The 25,965-nt window shown below is 42.7% G+C and overlaps 1 protein-coding gene across 2 annotated transcripts in view; it reads left to right on the plus strand.

The window, feature by feature from the left end:
• Positions 1–23,693, plus strand: part of unc79 (unc-79 homolog, NALCN channel complex subunit) — a 40,385-nt gene extending 16,692 nt beyond the window's left edge. The window contains exons 18-51 of one of the 2 annotated variants that reach the window (XM_026229236.1): positions 327–530; positions 614–841; positions 1,639–1,774; positions 1,873–1,952; positions 2,030–2,178; positions 2,267–2,424; positions 3,406–3,587; positions 3,670–3,871; positions 4,654–4,833; positions 4,952–5,020; positions 6,218–6,507; positions 6,578–6,760; positions 10,621–10,786; positions 10,862–11,011; positions 11,088–12,239; positions 13,600–13,701; positions 13,786–13,902; positions 14,864–14,966; positions 15,041–15,181; positions 15,261–15,299; positions 15,378–15,490; positions 15,557–15,642; positions 16,502–16,675; positions 16,783–16,851; positions 16,946–17,056; positions 17,780–17,884; positions 18,635–18,712; positions 18,793–18,882; positions 21,887–22,062; positions 22,148–22,331; positions 22,410–22,607; positions 22,941–23,018; positions 23,131–23,172; positions 23,293–23,481. In XM_026229236.1, coding sequence (XP_026085021.1) covers positions 327–530; positions 614–841; positions 1,639–1,774; positions 1,873–1,952; positions 2,030–2,178; positions 2,267–2,424; positions 3,406–3,587; positions 3,670–3,871; positions 4,654–4,833; positions 4,952–5,020; positions 6,218–6,507; positions 6,578–6,760; positions 10,621–10,786; positions 10,862–11,011; positions 11,088–12,239; positions 13,600–13,701; positions 13,786–13,902; positions 14,864–14,966; positions 15,041–15,181; positions 15,261–15,299; positions 15,378–15,490; positions 15,557–15,642; positions 16,502–16,675; positions 16,783–16,851; positions 16,946–17,056; positions 17,780–17,884; positions 18,635–18,712; positions 18,793–18,882; positions 21,887–22,062; positions 22,148–22,331; positions 22,410–22,607; positions 22,941–23,018; positions 23,131–23,172; positions 23,293–23,481 — 5,724 coding nt within the window. Of the gene's footprint in view, positions 1–326; positions 531–613; positions 842–1,638; positions 1,775–1,872; positions 1,953–2,029; positions 2,179–2,266; positions 2,425–3,405; positions 3,588–3,669; positions 3,872–4,653; positions 4,834–4,951; positions 5,021–6,217; positions 6,508–6,577; positions 6,761–10,620; positions 10,787–10,861; positions 11,012–11,087; positions 12,240–13,599; positions 13,702–13,785; positions 13,903–14,863; positions 14,967–15,040; positions 15,182–15,260; positions 15,300–15,377; positions 15,491–15,556; positions 15,643–16,501; positions 16,676–16,782; positions 16,852–16,945; positions 17,057–17,779; positions 17,885–18,634; positions 18,713–18,792; positions 18,883–21,886; positions 22,063–22,147; positions 22,332–22,409; positions 22,608–22,940; positions 23,019–23,130; positions 23,173–23,292 lie in introns of both variants that reach the window. The other variant, XM_026229235.1, reaches the window with a different exon arrangement.
• The last annotated feature ends 2,272 nt before the right edge of the window (positions 23,694–25,965 follow it).

A 25,965-nucleotide genomic window follows, 5' to 3' on the forward strand; every position in this document is an offset into this window, starting at 1 on the left:
CGGAAGTTGAAGTTAAATCTTTTTGTCAACTTGTTTTCTCTCCATCAGCATAGATTTGTATTTATTTTTATTTTTGTTCATGCTAGGTAGGATAAAAAAAAAATTACAAATAGGAAGTTGTCACACTGTGTGAGCAAAGTCAGTAAGTTTTAGTCCACTGTAGTAACACTGACTAGCATTTTTGGGGAAAAGAAAATGCTCTCCTGGTCAACATGACTGAAACTCAACATGATGTGCAGATAGACATGAGCTCTACATGAGGATGAGGAGACTGTTTTCTCCGATGTGTCAGATTTGTTTGTGATATTGTGTGATGTCCGCTGCAGGTGAGTGTGGTGTCTGACCCCGGCAGGAGAGGCCAGCACAATAACCTGAGTCCGTTCCCCAGTCCCTTCCGCAGCCCCCTGCACTGCAGCCCCTTCAAGAACCTCGGCCACGCCGCCGGAAACTGTGCCCTGGACCTGGACTGTGACGACGACGACATGAACCTGGGCTGCTTCATCCTCATGTTTGACCTGGTGCTCAAGCAGGTGAAGTCACACACACACACACACACACACACACAGAGAGATGAGAGCAGTGTTCAGGGGATATGTGACGTGTTCTGGTGCAGATGGAACTGCAGGACGAGGCGCTGGTGCTGGGGCTGGAGAGCAGTCTGGGCCGGGATGTGGTGGGCATCATCAACAGCGTGCTGCAGGCTCCGTGGGGCGGATCACACACCTGCCAGAAGGACGAGAAGGCTCTGGAGTGCAGTCTGTGTCAGTCCAGTATCCTGTGCTACCAGCTGGCCTGTGATCTGCTGCAGAGACTGACGCCGCGCGAGGAGACTCGACTGGTGGTGAGACACGTCTGCTCCGCACTGACCTCTGTGTGTGGACCTTTGACTGCACGTCATCCCCGTTACCTGACACATAGTATATCATACTAATGTAGAAAAACATTTCAGTGACAGTCCCTAACCTTCAAATCCAGTACTTATTTCATTCTGATCATATTACCCTGCAGCCTTATTAAAAGAGTAGTTCACCCTAAAAATGAACATTAGCTGAAAATGTGCTCACTTTCAGACCATGCAGATGTAGATGAGTTTGTTTCTTCATCAGGTTTGTAGAAATGTAGCACTGCATCAGTGTTTCATCAATGGATGCTCTGCAGTGAATGGGTGCCGTCAGAATGAGAGTCTGATAAAAACATCACAATAATCCACAGCGCTCCAGTCCATCAGTGAACATCTGGAGTCAAATCCATCAAGTTGTTTTTAACTTACTTCAAACCGCCCCTTACGTTCCCTTGTCCCCTATGCCATTCGTAGTGCCCTTCAGACTGAATATGTTGGCTCCTTCACAGTGACTAATGACTAAAACAGCCATCTGCTCTTTCTCCTGGAAGTGGTGTAGGGCCAGGCCATCAGATAACATCTTAAACAGTGAAACTGATTCTGGTTCAGAGTGAAACAAGCATCAGACGGTTTGGATCAGACCGTGGCTCTGAGTCTGCCAAACCTCACACAAACCTTCTGCTTTTACACACTTCACCACATCATATTCCTGAATGTGATATAGTTTAATACATTTAACATGAACGGAATCTGATAAAGATGAGGAGGTATTTGACTCTGTGGTGTGTGTGTGACAGGAACCATCCGAGTGTCTGGAGGAGAGTTTGGTTTTCCCTCGAGCTGAGTTCAGTCTCAAATCCGAGAATGGAGCAGATAAAGCAGACGCTCCGTCAGAGAACCCCGGCAGTCACAATCCCTCTCCTGAGATCCCACGTATGTGCTCGTCTCAGTCCACAGCTCCGCTTCTAATGCAGCACTGCTTAAGCATTGGCTGTGTCTGTTTCTGATCACAAATGTGTTCTGTTCCCCAGCCTTAAAGAATAGTGCAGACAGGAAGTTCTCCTACCTACAGCTTCCTGTTTCTCTCAAGCTCCTGTACACCATTCTGCAGGTACACGTCTCACTGGGTTCAGCTGGGCTCGTGTGGTGTTCATGTTTCTCATGAGTCTGCTGTGGTGTCTCTTGTAGGAGATGAGTAAGTTTGAGGAGCCAGACATCCTGTTCAACATGCTCAGCTGTCTGAAGATGCTGTGTTTGCACGGAGAATGCCTGTATCACGCCAGGAAAGACCAGCCTCAGTTCCTGGCCTACGTACAGGAGAAGATGCTCATTCCCAGGTACGTCATAGCATTAAACATACTGCAACTCTCCATGACTCACAGCTGAACCCGTCTCATGTTCGGATGCTGTTGTTGTTGTGTCCAGCCTGTGGTCCATGCTGAGGTCAGAGTTCTGTCAGCTGGCGTCTCTGTCCGTGCCGCAGCTCCTGCACGCGCTCGCTCTGTCCCACGGCGCTGACATCTTCTGGAGGCTGGTGGACAGCAGCTTCAACAGTCAGGACTGGAAGATTCGCTTCCAAGCAGGTCTGACTGCATTCACATCCACAGCTTTCTGTTCATTCACTAAAACACTCTGATTAGCGCTCGGGCTCCTGGAGCACTGGGGGATTATCTGGAGCTCTTACGGTGATTGACCTTGAGCTTCAGTCAGACATCCACTAACACTGACAGGACCGGTGCAGATAAAGAGGATTGAACGCTGTTACTGAAGCATTCATCATTCACCGCTCACAGTGTGACCATGTGACCAGTTACTGCTGTTTGCTGCATCATCTATTGAGTGTTTAAATCACCAACAATCAAAACTGTGCTCATCTTCAGGAATAGTGAAGAAAGAGCCGAGACCTGAAGATCACGTGAGGAGACGGGACTCTTGAACACAACAATAACCAGATATCAATGCACTAAAAACCACACTGCATCCACAAACAGCACACATACAAATAAACTATACAGGAATTACTGATAAAGAATACATAAAAACACAAGCATTAAATAATAAAGTCAACTTTCAGCAATATGTACAGGCCTGCAAACAACGTAAACATACAGAAAGCCAACAAGTTTATCCAAAAGAATAATAAGGAAACAACCAAAAATAACAGTGAACCAAAAAGGATTTCAGAAGAGAAGAAAGCTTGAATGATTGTGAGCAGGAGTTGATGTCATCACATGAACGACAACACCCTCCAGACACTCAGGGGGCTAGAAACAATCAATTCACACACAAATAGATTGCCATAAAATATACGAGCATAATCAAAACCAAGCAGGACGATTATTGAAATGGTGAAGAATCTGTCTCTTCTCCAGGAAGACAGGACCTTTCACGTGTTACAAAGCCTTTTAGTCATCTGAGGGATGATCCGGTTTCTTTGAGTCTCTGTGGAGAACTGAAAGCTGTTTAAAGCCAAAACATACTTTTCCTGTATTCTGATGATAATAACAGTTTCAGAGCATCAAATGATTGTTGATGTTAGATGATATAGTTTCTGTCTCTTTCAGTGGAGCGTGTGGCCGTCCTGTGCCGCTTTCTGGACATCGGCTCGGTCACTAAGAGCCACGTGCTGAAGTATTCTCTGGCTCACGCTTTCTGCTGCTTCCTGGCCAGCATCGAGGACGTGAACCCCGCCGTGGCCACCAGAGCTCGCCTGCTGCTGGACTCCATCAAACGGCCCGCGCTGCAGGTGACAGACACCTGACCGCCCAGTGTGTCCATCCCCTCCTGAAGGAGCGTGTCTTAGCGTGTGTTTGTGTGTCCTCCACCAGGGCCTGTGTCTGTGCCTGGACTTCCAGTTTGACACGGTGGTCAGGGACCGGCCGGTGATCCTGAGCAAGCTGCTGCTGCTGCACTCGCTCAGACAGGAGATCCCCGCTCTCAGCTGGGAGTTCTTCGTCAACCGCTTCGAGACGCTGTCCCTCGAGGCCCAGCTGCACCTCGACTGCAACAAAGAGTTTCCTTTTCCTACAAGTGAGCGTGCTTCGGTTCATCTCAACACGTCTGTAGAGTAGCAAGAGGCTTTCTGCTGGCCTTCATTCAGAGCAGAAAGTCTTAAATTCATACAGTGTAACTTAAAAAAGGAAATCTGATCTAAACATCCTTAAATCAATATGCATTTGCTTGAGGTACAAAATGAACATTTGATGTCTTGTTTTCTAAAAAACTGAACATAATTGCATTTATGCTTATAACAAGAACAAATACCAATCAATTAGGTTTTAGGCATGAACACTTTATTAGGTTTTAGGTTTGAGTTAAGTCGATTTTTCTGAGCCAACTGGCAGATATCTGTTCTTGTTTTGATCATAAGTTCACTCCACTTTGATACATTTCTCATAAAACAGGACTTCTTATTTTGCTTCTACATGTTGTTCTCAAGTAAATATATCTTGATTTAAGAAGACAGAAACATTTAGGAAGAACAGCACTTTTGTTGCAGTGTGATCAGAAGTACAGTATACAGTATTTCTATATTCTAGTGGTTTGAAGCACAGCTATTAAAGTAAAGTAATGGAGATGTGTTAGACGTTATATTTTCAAACTGTTCCCCTTGGACATTAATATTTAGAGAATATATTTACTTGTCTTGCCTTTAATTGACATTTACATTTAGAGAATATATTGCCTTCATTTATTCTTACATTTTGTTGACTTGGTCTTGAAAAGGTCTTAAAGTCTTAAATGTGCCTTCATGACACCTGCAGAAACCCTGATTATGCACAAGTTGATCATGTCTTGATTTGCTCTGTAAGCGATCACTGCGGTGAGGACTAATGTGGCCAACCTGAGCGATGCAGCCATGTGGAAGATCAGACGCGCTCGCTTCGCCCGAAACCGTCAGAAGAGCGTGCGCTCGCTACGAGAGAGCGTCAAGGGTTCGTCCGGGTCCAAGCGCACGTTCTCCCTCCCAGAGACACTGTGCAACAAACTGCGTGAGTGAGCTGTGTCTGCATGAGGACATCCCATCAGGATCTGTCACACTGTTTTGCTCAAATATTTGTCACCAAAGATGTCCTTCACTTTCTGTTTCTCTTTTTTTTTTGGATTCAGCTCTCAAACTCATAAGACAAGAGCAGTCTGCTCCCACTCTGGGAAACATGTTTGACAAGGTCCTGACAGGTAAAGCACACTAACCTCGTCAAGCACAGCAGCACAGCGTCTGCACTCAGTATCTGAGCAAGTACATAACCAGCCAGAGTTAGAGATTACTGTAGCACTTACTGTAGCATGATTCACAACAGTTAAACTTATAATACTGTTTTCTAATTTGAGTGGTTCAGGTAGGTTTTCGCTGGAAATTCAAGCATGGAAATGCATCATTACATCATGTCTGTAAACATAAAGAAGGCTACTGGGCTATCTATCACATGTGAGGATCCTGCAGGTGGAGGATCGTTTAATTATGGCCTATTCCCACTGTAGCTGGAGTAATTAAATGTCCAAAAATCACTTTGATGGCAGATTGTAATCAAGAAAGATTATATGAAACACATCTAATTTAAATTCAATTAATATGTGTATTTTAAAGACAATCAGTTCGAAGGGAGCATAGTTTGCTCTTTGGGTTAAAATTATTTCTTAATATGAAATATGTATACCCTAACCCTAACTGTTTCAATGAAGCCCATCTTTTCAAAATACAAAATGTGCTGTAATTGGTGAGAAGGCCCTGTATCTTGGAAATACACTGTAGAGTAACTTAACATAAACCCACAAACAATAAATCTAACAGAATTAGACAAAAGCAAGAAATATAAGAAAAAAAAAATTCTAAACATAAAGAGGCTACATCACAAAGCCCAGTTAGAACACCCAACCTATAATGAAATCGAACTGTTCACAGAAAATACTGAAAACAATATAGGATGACAACAATTTGAACTGTTCAGAAGCATTACAGACAGCTCACATGCTCTCCACCATGTAGATATGTTTCTTCAGGCCTGAGACGGGCTGCAGCCGCACACATTCTCACTAAAACAGCTCTTCTTCTTCAGCTTTTCTCACACAGCTCCACCAGGCCTCGTCTGTGGACAGGGATCACTTGTGATTAGTGACTTTGTGAATACCTCATATCTGAAAGAACAATCCATTTGTTGTAGTTCTTGAAAATATTTATTTTCTGTTCAAGAGAATATATTTCCCTTTGGAGTGGAGTTTGAGCTTTGTAAACTTGCAGTCTTGCAATCTTTTTCCGCTCAAATAGCAACATTGAACACTAAATGCAGTTGTAAAAGCATAAAATCACCCCTTTAACAAAGCATTGTGTAGTGTCTGTAGAGGAGACTAACAGCATCAGGGCCTGTCACTGTGCAGGAGAGAGCTCTCCTCCGGAGGACGACTCTGTCATCAAGGATCTGCTGCCGGAGGACGCCGGTATAGACCACCAGACCGTCCATCAGCTCATCATGGTGCTCATGAAGTTCATGGCCAAAGACAAAAGCAGCGCAGAGGCAGACATCGGCAGTGCCAAAGCCTTCAACACGGTCAAGCGGCATCTCTACGTCCTGCTGGGATACGATCAGCAGATGGGATGCTTCATGATCACCCCTCAGAAGATGCGCTCCTCCACCTGCTTCAACGCCTTCATCGCAGGAATCTCTCGGGTGAGTGTGAGAGCTCTCGACTCTGTGTGAGGAGCGTGAGGTGTTCCTGAAGGATTGTTTGTCTCCTCAGGTGATGGACTATAACATCGGTCTGGGCAAACAGCTGCTGCCGCTGGTGGTGCAGGTGCTGAAGTACTGCACGTGTCCACAGCTGAGGCCTAACTTCCAGGAGCCGCCCCGCTGCTCGCTCTGGGCCCTCAAACCCCACACCAGACAGATGTGGCTCAAAGCCCTGCTCGTCATCCTCTACAAGGTATTCATCCTAACTCTGGCCCAACTGTGTTGTGAAAATGTCAAATTGGCTGCTTCGTATTCACAGCTGATATCTCTCTGTTTATATCTCTATATATGTGAGATGTCTTTACATTTGAAACACTCTTGAATTACAACTACACAACACTATTTTAGGCCTAATGCTAAAAAGGGCTCATCTCAAACAATATATCAAACTTCATTTGTGTATTTAAAATTTTTCAAACTAACGGACTGACCACTGTTGTGAAATTAATTCAGGGACTGTATTTCTTACAGAGACGAAACAAAGACACTGAGCTTGCTGTACAAAGTGTATTCACGAGGTACTCACACTTACGTATAATCAGATTGAGCAAACAGTTAGCATATTTGGTGTGCTGTCTGAGGGGAAGCGTCTGGGCTCAGAATATAGCCTGAACCCAGAGAATTCCCCATATTCCCAAGCTGGGATAACAATAGTTAGAAGTGAGGAGCTAGGGTGGAGGAGACAGAATCACAGGGTTATGTGTTTTTATGGCAGGAGCCCATTACCAGTACAATCCTAGTCATACCACTGACTACACATTAAAGGGGTCGTGAACTGCCTTTCTTATTTTTTCATAATGTTTTCTGAGGTCCACTTATAATGTTATCAATATTTGTATATCAAAAATAATAAAAATTCAGAAAATTCAGAATTTTCTGTCCTGTTTTGAACCCTTATCAGAGCGCTCTGTTCGAATAGGTGTGGGCGCTTGTAGACTCGGAAGTAAACGCCCCCTGCTGTGATTGGCTAACAGCCTACATCCTTCACAAATGGACACTGCTGTGATTAGGTTAAAATGCATAAATATTGAGTTCATTTGAAACGATCTGCAATAACAGACAAAGCAATAGTTAGCACATAATAAAAACAGTTACTCAAACTTGTTTCAGAAAATCATACTCGAATTGTGCTTTGTATAATCAGTGGGATGGGCTAAAAGAGAGTTATGTATAATCGGTGGGAGGGGCTAAAAGAGAGTTATGTATAATCGGTATGAGGGGCTAAAAGAGAGTTATGTATAATCGGTATGAGGGGCTAAAAGAGAGTTATGTATAATCGGTGGGAGGGGCTAAAAGATAGTTATGTATAATCGGTATGAGGGGCTAAAAGAGAGTAATGTATAATCGGTGGGAGGGGCTAAAAGATAGTTATGTATAATCGGTATGAGGGGCTAAAAGAGAGTTCTGTATAATCGGTGGGAGGGGCTAAAAGAGAGTTATGTATAATCGGTGGGAGGGGCTAAAAGAGAGTTATGTATAATCGGTGGGAGGGGCTAAAAGAGAGTTATGTATAATCGGTATGAGGGGCTAAAAGAGAGTTATGTATAATCGGTATGAGGGGCTAAAAGAGAGTTATGTATAATCGGTGGGAGGGGCTAAAAGATAGTTATGTATAATCGGTATGAGGGGCTAAAAGAGAGTAATGTATAATCGGTGGGAGGGGCTAAAAGATAGTTATGTATAATCGGTATGAGGGGCTAAAAGAGAGTTCTGTATAATCGGTGGGAGGGGCTAAAAGAGAGTTATGTATAATCGGTATGAGGGGCTAAAAGAGAGTTCTGTATAATCGGTGGGAGGGGCTAAAAGAGAGTTCTGTATAATCGGTATGAGGGGCTTAAAGAGAGTTCTGTATAATCGGTGGGAGGGGCTAAAAGAGAGTTCTGTATAATCGGTATGAGGGGCTAAAAGAGAGTTCTGTATAATCGGTGGGAGGGGCTAAAAGAGAGTTCTGTATAATCGGTATGAGGGGCTAAAAGAGAGTTCTGTATAATCGGTGGGAGGGGCTAAAAGAGAGTTCTGTATAATCGGTGGGAGGGGCTAAAAGAGAGTTCTGTATAATCGGTGGGAGGGGCTAAAAGAGAGTTCTGTATAATCGGTATGAGGGGCTTAAAGAGAGTTATGTATAATCGGTATGAGGAGCTAAAAGAGAGTTATGTATAATCGGTATGAGGAGCTAAAAGAGAGTTATGTATAATCGGTGGGAGGGGCTAAAAGAGAGTTCTGTATAATCGGTATGAGGAGCTAAAAGAGAGTTATGTATAATCGGTGGAAGGGGCTAAAAGAGAGTTCTGTATAATCGGTATGAGGGGCTAAAAGAGAGTTATGTATAATCGGTATGAGGGGCTAAAAGAGAGTTATGTATAATCGGTGGGAGGGGCTAAAAGACAGTTATGTATATTCGGTGGGAGGGGGTAAAAGAGAGTTATGTATAATCGGTATGAGGAGCTAAAAAAGACTTATGTATAATCGGTGGGAGGGGCTAAAATAGAGTTATGTATAATCGGTGGGAGGGGCTAAAAGAGAGTTATGTATAATCGGTGGGAGGGGCTAAAAGAGAGTTATGTATAATCGGTATGAGGAGCTAAAAAAGACTTTAAAGTAGAAGCAGGCGTTGATCTGCTTCTGCAGAAACGGGGCATACATTTCCTATAACATCATAGTGTGGCACATAACAACAATTTTAATTCATGTTTCGCATACTTTAATGCCTTTTCAATGTAACATATAGACTTGTTTCGACCTGGAATCATGGTTTTATATCCGGTGATGTCCAATTCTCAGGGCACTTACAGTCGCATATAACAAACATTGTACACGATAAGAGGACTGGGATTGGGAAATGCTGCTTTACCATACTGTGATGCCACGTCCCAGCTTGACGAGGCAAAACCAATAAAACCCATTATAAACAAGGCATTTGTTGCATCCAGTGGGAACATAATTATTGATTATAATGACTTATACTGTGTTTTTATGCGTTGTGTTGCATGTCGGACCACGTAAACATAAAACCATGTCTGCATTTGTGATCGGCGAAACAACAAGTGCTGCTCTACACTGCTCAAAACTCACGTTTGAATCATCAGTGGCACTTTCTGTATATATGTAAGCGTACATAAAGACTGAGTCAGAAGCACTAGACTGTCCTTGACAAGCTGGAACTGTATATAAACAGTCTTTGTGCCAGAGACACATTGTAGACTACTCTACCAGAACACACATCCTCATCCTCCATAAAATGTGCAGCACACATCTGAAGATTTGGGTTAGACTGTTCTGGAACAGTTTTCTAAATACAACCTAACCACTATTTTCTAGTCCTGTCCTCTTTTGGAAGACCAAACTAAGTAGTTTTGGCATTGACAATGAAACACACAGCGTCTCCACGACATGGCACAGGCAGCAACAGCGAGAATCAAAGTAACACCTTCCTTCTTTGCATGTACATTTGGGCGCCATTATGCAAATCTTCCCACTCAGTGATGTAGACATTTGGGGGAGTGTTTAAATTAGGTGTTTTAGGAGGGTGTGGATAAGTCTTAACTTTTATAATGAATGTCTCTTTGGATTTGAGACTTTAGTGTTAAATCTTATTGTTAAATGTATTACTAAAATAGTTTTTACTGTGATGAAGTACAGGTATTGATTAAGGCAATTATGGATGCTGTCTGTTCAGAGCCACTCATACAGACACACAAAAGACCGACAGGACGTCAAGTCAACTAATCTGAATGCATATTTGTTCTGGTCACAACCAGCATGGATTTCCCCTAGGTCTAGAAAGTTCCTGCACTCTATGTAAAGAATGCCGTCACACAACTGTCCGTTGGTTTCTCTTCTGCTTGAATGCAAACATTGATCTCTCCTGTGATAAAACAGCACAATGAATGAATCTTATTCATTTAGAAGCATTAACACTGGCTTAGTGTTGCACTTCAGTAAAAAAAGTGTGGTTTAATTTTTGTTCCACAGTCTCATTGTTAGTAACTATAGACTTAGTCATCAGATATTCAGGGATCTTGGCATGTTCTTGACTGTGTCATGCTGTTTCAGTATCCATACAGAGATATGGACATGAGTAAAGAGGTGGTGCTCCATCTGATCCACATCACCATCAACACGCTGAATGCTCAGTACCACAGCTGCAGGTCGCATGTGTCCGCAGGCCCGCTGTACAGCGACAACTCCAACATCAGCCGCTACAGCGAGAAGGAGAAAGGTACAGATCAGGCCCGGAATCACGGGAACGGTTAGTGATGTGCTGTCGCTCAATGCCCTGTGTTTCCCTGTGTAGAGGAGGACAGCGTATTTGACGAGTCGGACATCCACGATACTCCAACGGGAGCGAGCAGTAAGGAGTCGCAGACCTTCTTTGCCCGTCTGAAGAGGATTGGTGGCAGCAAGTCGGTCAAGTATCAACCTGTGGAGCTCAATGCTCAGAGAAGTGCGTATCTGGACGGATGCCATGTGTGCTCACAAAGCTTTCCTCTACTAACCTTCTGCTCTTGTGTCCTGCACAGGTGAGATCGAACTGGCCGAGTATAAGGAGGGCGGCGCGCTGCAGGACACACTGCTGTACTCAGGCCGAGAGGACAGCAACAGCAAGAAGAAGAGACTGCAAGCCATGCACAAGCAGAAGTCTCTGGACATCAGCAATACTGACTCCATCCTCTTCAACCTTGACGAGCACCGACGCAAGTCCTGCATCGACCGCTGCGACCTGCAGGAGCCCTCCTCCTCCTCTATCAGCCGACAGCAGCACAGAGCTCAACACCACGGGAAGGACTCCTCCAACGGCCACTCCGTCACCGACCGAGGAGGCTCTGGAGCTCAGAACGACAGCATCAGGCCCATCATACCCGAGGTGCGTCTCAGCTGTATGGAGACGTTTGAAGATAAACCCGTCGGTCTGGACTCACCACTGGCCACCCCTGCACTTGACAAGGATGATCCGGACCTCATCGACCTGTCCTCCGACTGCACGTCCATCCCCGAGAAGCGCTCCATTCTCTCACTCTCCGACAGCGACTCACTGGTGTTCGAGCCGCTGCCTCCTCTGCGCATCGTGGAGAGCAACGAGGACCTGTTTGAGGCCCTCAGACTCCCCGGTGGAGTGCTGAGCAAACCTGAGGATCCGTCAGCGGCCTCCATCAGCACCGCAGCACACTCTCCTCCAGTCGTGCAGGTCAGCATACAGGACTGCACCAAGAACGAGATGCTTAAGCCTTCTGCGATCACTTCATCTGTGTCTCTGGAGCTACCAGACTCCAAGGTTTCTCAGGAGGGCACCATGACCCTCAAACAGAAGCGGGATCTCTTCAGAAAGACCTCGCACATGCCAAACGCTTCCCTGGATGATTCCTGCACGCAGCCCGAGGGCATCGGTGGAACGAGCCCCTCCAGCAGGTGTGTCGTGCTCCAGATTCCTGCGGACACGCTCGAGTCTCTGGATCCGTTAAACACGGAGGGAGCGGGAGACGAGGACGACGAGACCGATGAGAGAGACAGCAACCCCAAACCTGACGACGAGAGTGATGAAGCCGAATTCAAGATCCAGATCGTGCCACGCCAGCGCAAAGAGAGGAAGATCGCCGTCAGCGCCATCCAGAGGGAGTATCTGGACATCTCGTTCAACACTATAGACAAAATGAGAGAACCGGCCGCAGAGACAGGTCTGTCAGATTCTTGTTCCTGTATTTTCACAGATAAAATACTTTATATATAATGTGTTTCACACTATGTCTTCACTGGTTTGTATGTGTAATGTTACTATTTAATTAAAAAAATCACTGAAAACACTTTATTCTGATACTTAAGAAATTCTACTATCAGTAAATTTGCAACCCCATGTCAGCTAGCAGTCATTCGAGTATTAGTACATTGTCTTCTTAATATCTGCTAACACTTACATTTTACTGACTATACGTAACTTTACACATGTACATGCTTCTTATATTAGCTATTAGTACTTATTCTACTAATTTAAAGCTTAACCTAATGAGAATTAGTTGACATGTTACTACAAATTAATGCGAGTTATACCATGGTCTGTCTGAATACTTGATTCTGATTGGCTGGAAGGTCTGCATTAAAACTGTTGAATGCAAAGTTACTTACAGTTTGCAGAATTACTTATTACTTACAATATATCACTATATAATTCTGTCATTAATTACTCTCCGTCATGTTGTTCAAGTCTTTAGTTCATCTTCTGAACACTAACAAAGATATTTTTGATTAAGTCCGAGAGCATTTTCTGCCCCCATAGAGAGCAACACAATGAACACATTCAAGATCCAGTGCTCCACGTGACTCCGGTGGTTTAACCTCAGTTTTATGAAGCGACGCAAGTGGTTTGTTTACACAGAAAAACAGAAAAAATTTAAAATATTAAGGAGTGATAGTGCATCTTGAATGTGGTAGTTGCGTTGCTCCCTATGGGGAGAGGAAATGCTCTCGGATTTAATCAAAAATATCTTCATCTGTGACCCTGCAGCACAAAAGCAGTTTTAAGCAGAGCTGGGGAATATTTGAAGCATTAGCCAATTTTGGTCAAAATTATTGATTTTTCTATTATGCCAAAAATCATTAGGATATTAAGAACTTAATTTGGACAACTTTAAAGGTGATTTTCTTGTTGTTGTTTTTTTGCACTCTCAGATTCCAGATTTTCAAATAGTTTTATCAGCCAAATATTGTCTGATCCTAATAAACCATACATCAGAGATTATGTATTCAGCTTTCAGATGCAGAAATCGCAAGTTGAAAAATGTACCTTTATGGCTGGTTTTGTGCTCCAGGGTCACATTTGTGTTCAGAAGATGAACGGAGGACCTACAGGTGTGTGTAATGACACAAGGAAGAGTAATAAAAAATTCTGGGTGAACTATCCCTTTAGAGCACATTCAATCTACCAGTTATCCAACCAATAACAGCGGAGGATTTCATTGACACATGTTACAAGGTTATGCAGATGTCAAGAAGTTCAGAGACAGGTTTGACACTCATTCAGGAGATTGTGTTGTTGTACAGATGCCAAGTCTCTGTCGAACCTGGAGAAGCCCAGAGAATCGGCCTCAGCTCCGGCCCTGGAGGCCACCGTCCCTGAAACCAGCCATCGCTCCTCAGTGTCCAGTAAATCACTTACACATAAATGCTTGTGTTCACCTGTGCATCTGCTCTCTGAGAGTCTGCTGAGGTGTTTTCCTCTGTCCTCAGCTCAGTATCGTCAGGTGAAGCGAGGCTCTCTGGGTGCCGTGACTATGAGTCAGTTAATGAAGCGGCAGCTGGAGCATCAGTCCAGCGCTCCACAGAACATCAACACCTGGGACACGGGTCAGTCCTCAGCATCATTCATCAGCACTTTCCTCTCTCTCTGGTCATACATTACCCAACTCACCAGTGTGATCTAAAGATGCACTGACTTCATCCTCCTTTAAAACACTAGACGCCACTAAAATCCTCCTCACAACAACGTTTGTACTGTAGGTGATCCTTGACTCGATCATGGACAGCAATGCACAGTTGATTCTGCGTTCATTTGATCCAATATTTAATGTTTAGCAAATGAGAATTGAAGAAATTATTGATATTTCAAGGCAAACATATTGTTTTTCAGTTTTATTCAATCAGAAGTTTTTCAATAACAGAAGAATATGTAAAAGGAGTGAAAATGTCCCTGCTTCTGGAGGTAAATGCCCACAATTAATATGATAATAACTAGCTGACTGACTTTCCCATTTGTCAACATGACATGGTTATATTCAGATGATAAATACTGTCTTTACAGATAATCACCATATTTATAATGAAACCAAAACGTTTAAAAATCTGATATGAATCATATCATATAATAAAATACTGTATGTATTGTTGCTACTGTAAAGCTGTATTCAATTATTATGGGATGCAAATCAATGCTTTCAGAATTGTTACTTTGAAAAATAAATAATTTAGTTTCAACATTTATAAAATGAACGTTAATCACTTTTTATTGAACAAAAGTAATTACTTATTAAAAGAAACAAAAAGCAGAACTTAGTTAAAGTGATTGTTTTGATCAAGTTTTAAGTTCGGTATTATTCAGAACATATCTTTTACCCCATCTCTCCACCTCATACATGTCAGATTTTCAAACAAAACAAATCCCTTTTATCATTTATTTTCTCACTAAATCTGTAGTTCCATCCGTGTCTGGTAAGAACATGTGTTTTCCAGCGATCATACACTGTGGGAGTAGTGACAAGCTCATGTTCTCCCTTGGATCGTGCAGTACTTGAGTGTGTTTTGTCCTCAGGTCCAGTGAAGACCAGTCTTCTGTCGGCCCCGAGCACCGTCAGCATGTTCGTTCCTGCACCAGAAGACTTCAGCGACGAGCAGCCCACTACGATGGCCGACAGGTGGGCTGACTGTCAGTGTTTAGTGTTTAGTGTGCAGAAGTGCAGGATATCAGAGCTGTGTGTGATCTGATCAGGTGCCGGGACTGCGGGGCTGTGCTGGAGGAGTATGACGAGGAGACTCTGGCTCTGGCTGTGGTGGTTCTGTCCATGTTCATCCATCTGAGCCCGGATCTGGCCGCTCCGCTGCTGCTGGAGATCATGCAGTCTGTGGGCAGGTACAGCTCTGCTCAACACAGCACCGCACTCTCTTCACCACCGCTTTCTTTCTTTCACTTACATGCTTTTATTCTTCAGGTTGGCCTCTAGCTCCAATTTCACAGGTCAAGCTGAAAGGTGAGTTATGCGTTCACACTTGTGTAAAGCACTCTTTCAGTTGTGTGAGTGTGAGAGGTATTCTCCGTCTGTGTGCAGCATGCTGATTCCTGGGAATGTGGCCGGTGTAGCCAAGCAGTTCCTCCGCTGCGTTCTCCATCAGCTCGCACCCAACGGCATCCTACCACAACTGTTCCAGAGCAACATTAAAGGTCTGGAGAGCACAGTCGCACACATACACACAGCGCAGACACGTGACTGGCTCTGTTCTCTTTCAGACGGAAGCTTCCTGCGGACGCTGGCCACGTCTCTGATTGATTTCAATGAGCTGAGCTCGGTGGCAGCGCTCAGTCAGCTCCTGGAGGTACGTCTGTGACACAGTGTTTCATGTGTCTTCCAGCAGAGGACAGTCTTGTGACAGTGAAGTGTGGGAACCTTTTTTTTTTTTTTTGTAATTGACCTTTTGTGCTGCCCTAAATGTCAAAACTTACAGGATGATGCCATGTTAAAATGAACATTTTCTGAACATCTCCTCTGTCTCAGATCATCCGAGATCAGGATGAGTTTGTTTCTTCATCAGGTTTGTAGAGATGCAGCATTGCATCAGTGTCTCATCAATGGATGCTCTGCAGTGGATGGGTGCCGTCAGAATGAGAGTCTGATAAAAACATCACAATAATCCACAGCACTCCAGTCCATCAGTGAACATCTGGAGAAGACAAAACCTGAAACACATCCAGCATTAAGATGATTTTAACTATAATCATAATAACACATCCTCCAGTGAAAGAGTGTTCTGGTCTGAATCAGGAGAGAAATCTGCACAGATCAAGCAGCGTTTAAACAGATCTAAACTAATATGTGAGAGACCACAGGAGAAGCACTTTTCCACTGGAGGAAGTGTTATTATGGATTATAGACACCTATATAACCCACAAGCAACAGTTTAAAGTTAAAAATATCTCAATGCTAAATTTCTCCAAATCTGTTCACATGTAGAAACAAACTCATCTATATCTAGAAATGCCTGGGGATGAGCGGTGTTTAAGGATTTTTTATTGTAAGTTTCCAGAGGCAGCATGCTGAACTTCTACAATATTTGCAATATAATAAAGTTTGACCAGGTTATTTTGATTCATACTAATAGTGTGTGTAGAGGCTGTACCGGTGAGTTTGTGGCTGTGGGTAACTGTACTGTAGTAAAGCTGATGCTGTGGTGCTAGGGTCTGAACAATAAGAAGAGTCTGCCAGCAGGAGGCACTATTCTTCACTGTCTGGACAACATCGCCACCTTCATGGAGACGCTTCCCATGGACTCACCCAGCAACCTGTGGACAACCATCTGTAACCAGTTCCACACGTTTCTAACCAAACTACCTGCTGTTCTACCACTCAAGGTACCAGTGCAGTCTTTCTGTGATCTGGGACGCCAGAGGAATCAGAGAATAAATGCAGTCAGTGTTCTCCTGTTAAGAGTTCCTCCTGTGTCTTCTCTTTTCTCAAGTGTCCACTGGACTCAAGCCTGAGAATAATCATTTGTTTGCTGAAGATTCCTGTAACAAATGCAACAAGAGTAAGTGCATACATTTCTTTGGTATGAAAATATCATCTGATCTGAATAATGAGAGTATGAGAGGTTCAGTGCTTGTCTGGTGTCTGTCTGACAGAGTCTGCTGGAGCCCTTCTCCAAACTCCTGAGCTTCGTTCTCCAGTACGGTGTGTTCAGTCTCTCGTATCTCGTCGAGCTCTGCGGTTTGTGCTACAAAACCTTCAGCAAGGTGAACCGCTCTTCACATCGGTGTTTATTCCACCAGAGAGAGTCTGAACAACATGGCTTTCTGCCCTTTGATTTGGCTGCCAAGATTTTACAATCTTGTTTTTGTTTTTTTTTAATCTCATTTATTAATGCAGTTTTTCTGCAGTGTTAAATTAATATTCACTTAATATTATATGATGATGATCTTTTCATAATACTTTTTGTCTTAAGAAATAATGTCTGCATGTTGTGAAGCAATGCTTTGTTAAAAAAAAAAGAAGAAGATAAAACTTTGTTTTTATGTATTTAATAAGTAATAATGTGTTTTGTAGAGCAGAGGTTCTCAGACTAAAACATTTTGGCAAAACCTAAAAAAAAAAAAAAAACATTGTTTCCTTAAAGTTTTTTAGTTTTCCACTTAATATTACAACTTTAAATAGGCTTTCATTCAGACCATTCAGACGATTTGTTAAAAGTAGCTCATGAGAATGATTTGTTCATGAAATAGATTACACATTTTTTGTTTTGTGATGAAACTGCAGTGTGTCATCAGAGATATGTAAATAGAAGATGATGCTTTATGGAGTTTTGCTATAGATAGATAGATTATTTAGCTGTCAGAGAGAAGCAGTGGTCAGCTGTCAAACCAGAGATGGCAGCAGTCAGAACAGTGTCCAGATCTTTAGCAAACTGCATGTTCTTGAAAATGTCTTCCTGAAAGCGGTTTTCTTCCTCTTCGCTGCAGGAGCGGGACAAGTTCTACATGTCTCGTGTGGTTGTTCTGGAGTTGCTTCAGGCTCTGAAGTTCAAGTCATCGATTCCTGATACGAACCTGCTGCTGCTGGTGCAGGTAGTGTGTCTCACAATAAGGGAAGGGGGAGAAAAACACATGTGGATGCATGACTAGTTTTCTGTTGCTAGTACTACACTAATATGTCAAACAGCTTCTGTGACTGGTCATATTTAAAGGGTTAGTTTATCCAAAAATGAAAATTATGTCATTAATGACCCTCATGTCGTTCCCCGTGAGACCTCCTTTAATCTCTAGAACACAGTTTAAGATATTTTTGATTTAGTCTGAGAGCTCTCAGTCCCTCCATTGAAGCTGTGTGTACGGTCTACTGTCCATGTCCAGAAAGGTAAGAAAAACATCATCAAAGTAGTCCATGCGACATCAGAGGGTCAGGTAGAATTTTTTGAAGCATAGAAAATACATTTTGGTTCAAAAATAAAAAAAATTATAACTTTATTATGGTCAACAAATTCTAACTGACCCTCTGATGTCACATGGACTACTTTGATGATGTTTTTCTTATCTTTCCGGACATGGACAGTATACCGTACACACAGCTTCAATGGAGGGACTGAGAGCTCTCAGACTAAATCTAAAATATCTTAAACTGTGTTCAGAAGATAAAAGGAGGTCTTACATGTTTGGAACGACATGAGGGTGAGTTATTAATGACATAATTTTCATTTTTGGCTGAGCTAACCTTGTAAAAGCAATGTAAAAGCAATGACAGACTGGTATATAAGGATGATGCATTAGACTGCTGGGGATCGGTCTGAGAGCGTGATATCGTCTGGTCTGTCTCCTCAGTTTGTGTGCACAGACATCGGGACCAGGCTGGCCGAGTCCACCATCCTCCAGAAGCACATGATCTCTGCTCTGCCCGGGGTGAGACTCGTCTGCTGCTGTACTGATGTGTTTGCTCGTTAGTGCTGACTGTAGACGTCACAGGTGTTCTGTCCCCTCAGTGTACCACAGCAGCGATGGAGTGCTTGCGCCAGTATCTGAGCGAGCTGCTGGACTTCATCGCAGACATGCACACGCTGACCAAACTAAAGGTACTCGTCACACCTGCAGTGGGAACTATCATGTTTCATGTCTTTTTGTCAGGTACCATCAGTGTTGGGAACGTTACTTTAAAAAAGTAATTAGTTATAGTTACTCACTACTTGTTCCAAAAAGTAACTGAGTTAGTAACTGAATTACTCTATAATAAAAGTAACTCGTTACCAGGGAAAGTAACTATTTGCGTTACTGTTTTTTTTTTTTTTTTAGTTGCTATATATAAAAAAATATATATTTTTTGAGCAGTTTTCACAAGTCAGTTGAAATGAGTAGAACAGACAGGTGTTCTTACATAACTTTCAATATTTATTGCACGTCAACAGACAGCAAGAGTTTTATCCTGCACTTCAAGTATTATCTTTGTAAGATAGGTGTTTTTGGCCACTAGCTTTGTAGATGCGTGCGTCGTTGTGAGAGGCTTCATTAAATTAGAGTTACTTACAGCAGATGTCGACAAAATCTTCACTCCTGGATATAATGTACACATTACATGCACGCTCTTGCCTTTGACTACAATGAATTTGAAGCAGTGCTTACAGGTCCTTCTCAAAAAATTAGCATATTGTGATAAAGTTCATTATTTTCCATAATGTAATGATAAAAATTTTACTTTCATATATTTTAGATTCATTGCACACCAAATGAAATATTTCAGGTCTTTTATTGTTTTAATACTGATGATTTTGGCATACAGCTCATGAAAACCCAAAATGCCTGTCTCAATAAATTAGCATATCATGAAAAGTTTCTCTAAACAAGCTATTAACCTAATCATCTGAATCAACTAATTAACTCTAAACACCTGCAAAAGGCTTTTACAAACTCCCAGCCTGGTTCATTACTCCAAACCGCAATCATGGGTAAGACTGCTGTCCAGAAGGCCATCATTGACACCCTCAAGCGAGAGGGTAAGACACAGAAAGACATTTCTGAACGAATAGGCTGTTCCCAGAGTGCTGTATCAAGGCACCTCAGTGGGAAGTCTGTGGGAAGGAAAAAGTGTGGCAAAAAAAACGCTGCACAACGAGAAGAGGTGACCGGACCCTGAGGAAGATTGTGGAGAAGGACCGATGATAGCAAATTTTGCATGTCATTCGGAAATCAAGGTTCCAGAGTCTGGAGGAAGACTGGGGAGAAGGAAATGCCAAAATGCCTGAAGTCCAGTGTCAAGTACCCACAGTCAGTGATGGTCTGGGGTGCCATGTCAGCTGCTGGTGTTGGTCCACTGTGTTTTATCAAGGGCAGGGTCAATGCAGCTAGCTATCAGGAGATTTTGGAGCACTTCATGCTTCCATCTGCTGAAAAGCTTTATGGAGATGAAGATTTCGTTTTTCAGCACGACCTGGCACCTGCTCACAGTGCCAAAACCACTGGTAAATGGTTTACTGACCATGGTATTACTGTGCTCAATTGGCCTGCCAACTCTCCTGACCTGAACCCCATAGAGAATCTGTGGGATATTGTGAAGAGAAAGTTGAGAGACACAAGACCCAACACTCTGGATGAGCTTAAGGCCGCTATCGAAGCATCCTGGGCCTCCATAACACCTCAGCAGTGCCACAGGCTGATTGCCTCCATGCCACGGCGCATTGAAGCAGTCATTTCTGCAAAAGGATTGCCCACCAAGTATTGAGTGCATAACTGAACATAATTATTTGAAGGTTGACTTTTTTTGTATTAAAAACACAATATGCTAGTTTTTTGAGACAGGCGTTTTGGGCTTTCATGAGCTGTATGCCAAAATCATCAGTATTAAAACAATAAAAGACCTGAAATATTTCAGTTGGTGTGCAATGAATCTAAAATATATGAAAGTTTAATTTTTATCATTACATTATGGAAAATAATGAACTTTATCACAATATGCTAATTTTTTTAGAAGGACCTGTATATCTCCACCTTGAGAATGCCAACTTTTCATAGGATTGCTCTTGACTCGCCATCTCTGCATTGCATTGGCACCTTTAAGGAAAAGACTTGATTAAGTTCACATGTTCATACAGCTGGGTTCATCAATGCATTGATACAGTTTTTTTTTTTAAATTGTTCTCTGATGTCCCCAGAGTGTGTATGCAAAGTTGATCTCAGAATACCCCACAAATAATTTTTTATAGCTTGTTGAAATTGCCACTTTTAGGGTAAGTGCCAAACACTCTGTTTAAGTGTACAGTATGTACCTTTAAATGAAAATGAGCTGGTGCTCTCGCCTCCCTTCAGTGGTGCCAAGTCTGCGGGTTTGCCATGGAATTGGGTTACTTTAACACTGTTGCCGCGGGTTGCTTTTCATGTTCGTGAGTTTTTTTTTTAGAAAACCTGGCAACCCTGGCTCGCGAACAGAACGGTGTTAAGGTGACCATGTTACTGACCTCGCACATTGCTTCCAAACGCAGTTTTAACTACCACACTCCTATTCACGATCATTCTGGTAGCACTTGAAGGCAGCATTAGTGAAAACAAGCAGAGACAATGGTAGCTTTAGCAAAATTAGCCTTACAGAGAGCCAATAATCTCTTTTGGAAAACAAAATATGATGCATGATGCTTAGTTTGTCTGGAGTCTGGATGTTTGTGCACAAAGCTTTCTCATGTGAAGATTGTGAAATAAGAAAAGGAGCAAACCTTCTCAGTCTTCATGAACTGAATCAGGAAGTAATTCACTGTGAATGTGTGTGATGTGTGTCTGCTGTAGAAAATAATCGCGCTTGAGAGAGAACCAGACCGTTCTACCAGCTGGTTACACACAGTGTATTTCCTTTGAAGACTTGACATATTTGGATTGGGTCAGTTCTTCAGAAGATCACTGATCACAGTTCGCACAGACAGATGCTAGGTTTCGACTGTAATGACCCCTTTCGCATCTCAAGTGATTATGTAAATTAGGCTTTTGACTGGAAATCAACTTAAAAAATCAGCTGGTGAGAAGCCTTAAGTCTCTTGGAATAAAAGTGTGTAAATGAGTGTAAAATGCTGAATGTGTGTGGGTGTGTGTGTGACTCAGAGCCACATGAAGGCGTGCTGTCAGCCGCTGCATGAGGACACGTTCGGAGGGAATCTGAAGGTCGGTCTGTCTCAGATAGCTGCGATGGAGATCAGCAAAGGCAACCATAGAGACAACAAAGCGGTTATTCGCTACCTGCCTTGGCTTTACCATCCGCCTTCTGCTATGCAACAAGGGTAAAATCCACCATCATCACGTGTGTGTGTGTCGTCAGCGGCCAGCATCAGCTTGAGATTTTACATTGTTCATGTGTTTCCTCAGACCTAAAGAGTTCATCGAGTGCGTCTCACACATTCGCCAGCTGTCTTGGCTACTGCTGGGGTCTCTTACCCACAGTGCTTTGCATCAGGGCTCCTCGTGCTGTATGCCTATTCCACTGGACGCCGGGTCTCATATTGCAGACCATCTGATTGTCATCCTGATAGGATTCCCAGAGCAGTCCAAGGTTTGATAATGCAGCAGTTCTGCTTGGAGGAGATTGGGAGACGTGACTCTAATGATGCTGCTCTCTGTGTGTCTGCAGACTTCAGTGCTGCACATGTGTTCGCTGTTCCATGCCTTCATGTTCGCCCAGCTGTGGACCATCTACTGCGAGCAAGCCGCGGCCAACCCGACCAATCAGAACCAGAATGAGTTCTCCTCGTGCGCCATCCTCACGGGCCTGGAGTTCTGGAGCCGAGTGACTCCCAGCATCCTTCAGCTCATGGCCCACAACAAAGTGGTAAACCGTTCATTTATTCAGACTCTGTATGATTCGATTTCTCTCTCAGTGCATCACTTCACAGCATTTCTTTAGTGGAAGCTGTTTTTGACATTTGAACATATCCGAGGTATGTCTTTAGGCTTTCGTTTTAGCTCTAAACAACTTACAACTGGTTTGATCTGATATAAACTGATTTCAGAGACAAAACTGGTTGTTCTAGACTGAGAAATTAATAAATATGAACAAGCAAAGATGCTCAATCTTTAATGATTTTAACTAAATGGAAAGCTCTGTGCAAAGCTAGAACAACCTCTGAAAGTAGTCTGATGTACTAATTTCTTCACATTTCAGATGGTAGAGATGGTCTGCTTGCACGTCATCAGTCTAATGGAGGCCTTGCAAGAGTGTAACTCAACCATCTTTGTAAAAGTAAGATTGATTTCTTACTACAAATGCTTAAAATAAACTGTAGTGCTTGGCATTTCTACATCACGCAGTCTGATGTGTTTATTATATATAATGTCCTCTTCATTCTCTTCAGCTTATTCCCATGTGGCTGCCCATGATTCAGTCAAACTTAAATGTAAGTTTTTATCATATCCATTACACAATTCACTCTTGCTATCAAAACTCTGGATTTCTTTCTAGAGTAAACTCTCAAAATCTTCCTGTTAGATGATAAATGTTTTTTGTGTGTCAATAGCATCTGTCCGCAGGTCTCCAACTGCGTCTACAGGCCATTCAGAACCGGGTGAACCACCAGTGTCTCCAGAATCCTGGATCCGGATCGTTTCCTCTCACTCTGCGGAAGTGGCTTCAGTGCACTCAGTTTAAAATGGCCCAAGTGGAAATCCAGTCATCTGAGGCAGCGTCCCAGTTTTACCCCATGTGATCTTTGAAGCAGCGAGCTGTGTGTGATGATTAATCATATGAGCTTCAGCAGCAGCAGATGTAGTTGCTCAAGGTTGAGTGTTCTTCCTATTGTCTGTTATTATCAAATGCATTACAGAAATTGTGTATAGAGAAAAATTATAGCCTGTTTCAACCAGGGAAAAGTTTTTTGCATTATCAATAGTATGCATATGTCAAATCAAAATAAACAATTCAAGGGTTAAAAAAAAAAAAACTGCTTACATTTTTTCCTCAGAATCATAAAGCGTTTTAGTGCTCTGTAGTGCTGGACCAAGGGCTACAGTTTAAAGAGGGCCAGCCAAGAGAGCATTACAATAGTCCAGTCTGGAGAGAGCAAGAGCTTGGACAAGAAGTTGGGTGCCTTGCTCTGACAGGAAGGGTCTAATCTTCCTAATGTCAAGTCAAGTCAAATCTTTATTTATATAGTGCTTTAAACAAAATACATTGCGTCAAAGCAGCAGAAACAACATTCATTAGGAAAACAGTGTGTCAATAATGCAAAATGATAGTTAAAGACAGTTCATCATGGAATTCAGTGATGTCATCTCTGTTCAGTTTAAATAGTGTCTGTTGCATTTATTTGCAATCAAGTCAATGATATCGCTGTAGATGAAGTGACCCCAACTAAGCAAGCCAGAGGCAACAGTGGCAAGGAACCGAAACTCCATCGGTGACAGAATGGAGAAAATAACCTTGGGAGAAACCAGGCTCAGTTGGGGGGCCAGTTCTCCTCTGACCAGACGAAACCAGTAGTTCAATTCCAGACTGCAGCAAAGTCAGATTGTGCAGAAGAATCATCTGTTTCCTGTGGTCTTGTCCTGGTGCTCCTCTGAGACAAGGTCTTTACAGGAGATCTGTATCTGGGGCTCTAGTTGTCCTGGTCTCCACTGTCTTTCATGGCAGTAGAGGACCTTTCTAGGTGCTGATCCACCATCTGGTCTGGATACGTACTGGATCCGGGTGACTGCAGTGACCCTCTGATCTGGATACAGACTGGATCTTGTGGCTGCGGTGACCTCGGAACAAGAGAGAAACAGACTAATATTAGCGTAGATGCCATTCTTCTAATGATGTAGCAAGTGCATTGGGTGTTATGGGAAGTGTTCCCGGTTCCAGTTTACCTAAGTCACAACCTTTAACGGATTTGGATAGTAAAAGCATATTAGTATGTTATGTGTAAGCCAGATTAAAGAGATGGGTCTTTAATCTAGATTTAAACTGCAAGAGTGTTTCTGTCTCCCGAACAATGTTAGGTAGGTTATTCCAGAGTTTAGGCACTAAATTGGAAAAGGATCTGCCACCCGCAGTTGATTTTGATATTCTAGGTATTATCAAATTTCCTGAGTTTGGGAACGTAGCGGACGTAGAAGATTATAATATAAAAGGAGCTCACTCAAATACTGAGGTGCTAAACCATTCAGGGCTTTATTAGTAATAATCAATATTTAAAAATCTATACAATGTTTGATAGTGTTCTAGGTTATTACATGCAGAGTTTTAGGTCCTATAATTAACACCTCTGTTTTTTCAGAATTTAACAATAAGAAATTACTCGTCATCCAGTTTTTTTACATCAACTATACATTCCATTAGTTTTTCAAATTGGTGTGTTTCACCGGGCCACAAAGAAATATAGAGCTGAGTTTCTTTAGCATAACAGTGAAAGCTAACACCGTGTTTCCTGATGATATCTTCCAAGGGTAACATATAGAGCGTGAAGAGTAGCGGCCCTAGTACTGAGCCTTGAGGTACTCCATGCTGCACTTGTGATCAATATGATCATACCTCTTCATTCACTGGTACTAATTGATGGCGGTCATATAAGTATGATTTAAACCATGCTAATACACTTCCATTAATTCCAACAAAGTGTTCAAGTCTATGCAAAAGAATGTTGTGGTCAATAGTGCCGAACGCAGCACTAAGATCCAATAGAACTAATAGAGAGATACACCCACGATCAGATGATAAGAGGAGATCATTTGTAACTCCAAGGAGAGCAGTCTCAGTACTATGATATGGTCTAAATCCTGACTGGAAATTCTCACATATACCATATAGAAGGGATATAATTGTGAGGATACCACCTTTTCTAGTATATTGGACAGAAAAGGGAGATTCGAGATTATAATTAACTAGTTCTTTGGGGTCAAGTTGTGTTTTTTTGATGAGAGGCTTAATAACAGCCAGTTTTGGGGACATATCCTAATGACAACGAGGAATTAATAATAGTCAAGAAGAGGATCTATGACTTCTGGAAGCACCTCTTTTAGGAGCTTAGATGGTACATGGTCTAACATGCATATTGTTGGTTTAGATGATTTAACAAGAGAATACAATTCTTCCTCTACTATAGTAGAGAATGAGTGGAACGGTTCCTCAGGGGGTCTATAGCATGATAGTACATGCAGGAAGGCCCGCCAGGAGAGCATTACAATAGTCCAGTCTGGAGAGAACAAGAGCT

This window comes from Carassius auratus, chromosome 42 (assembly GCF_003368295.1).
Source record: "Carassius auratus strain Wakin chromosome 42, ASM336829v1, whole genome shotgun sequence".
Lineage (NCBI taxonomy): Eukaryota > Metazoa > Chordata > Actinopteri > Cypriniformes > Cyprinidae > Carassius > Carassius auratus.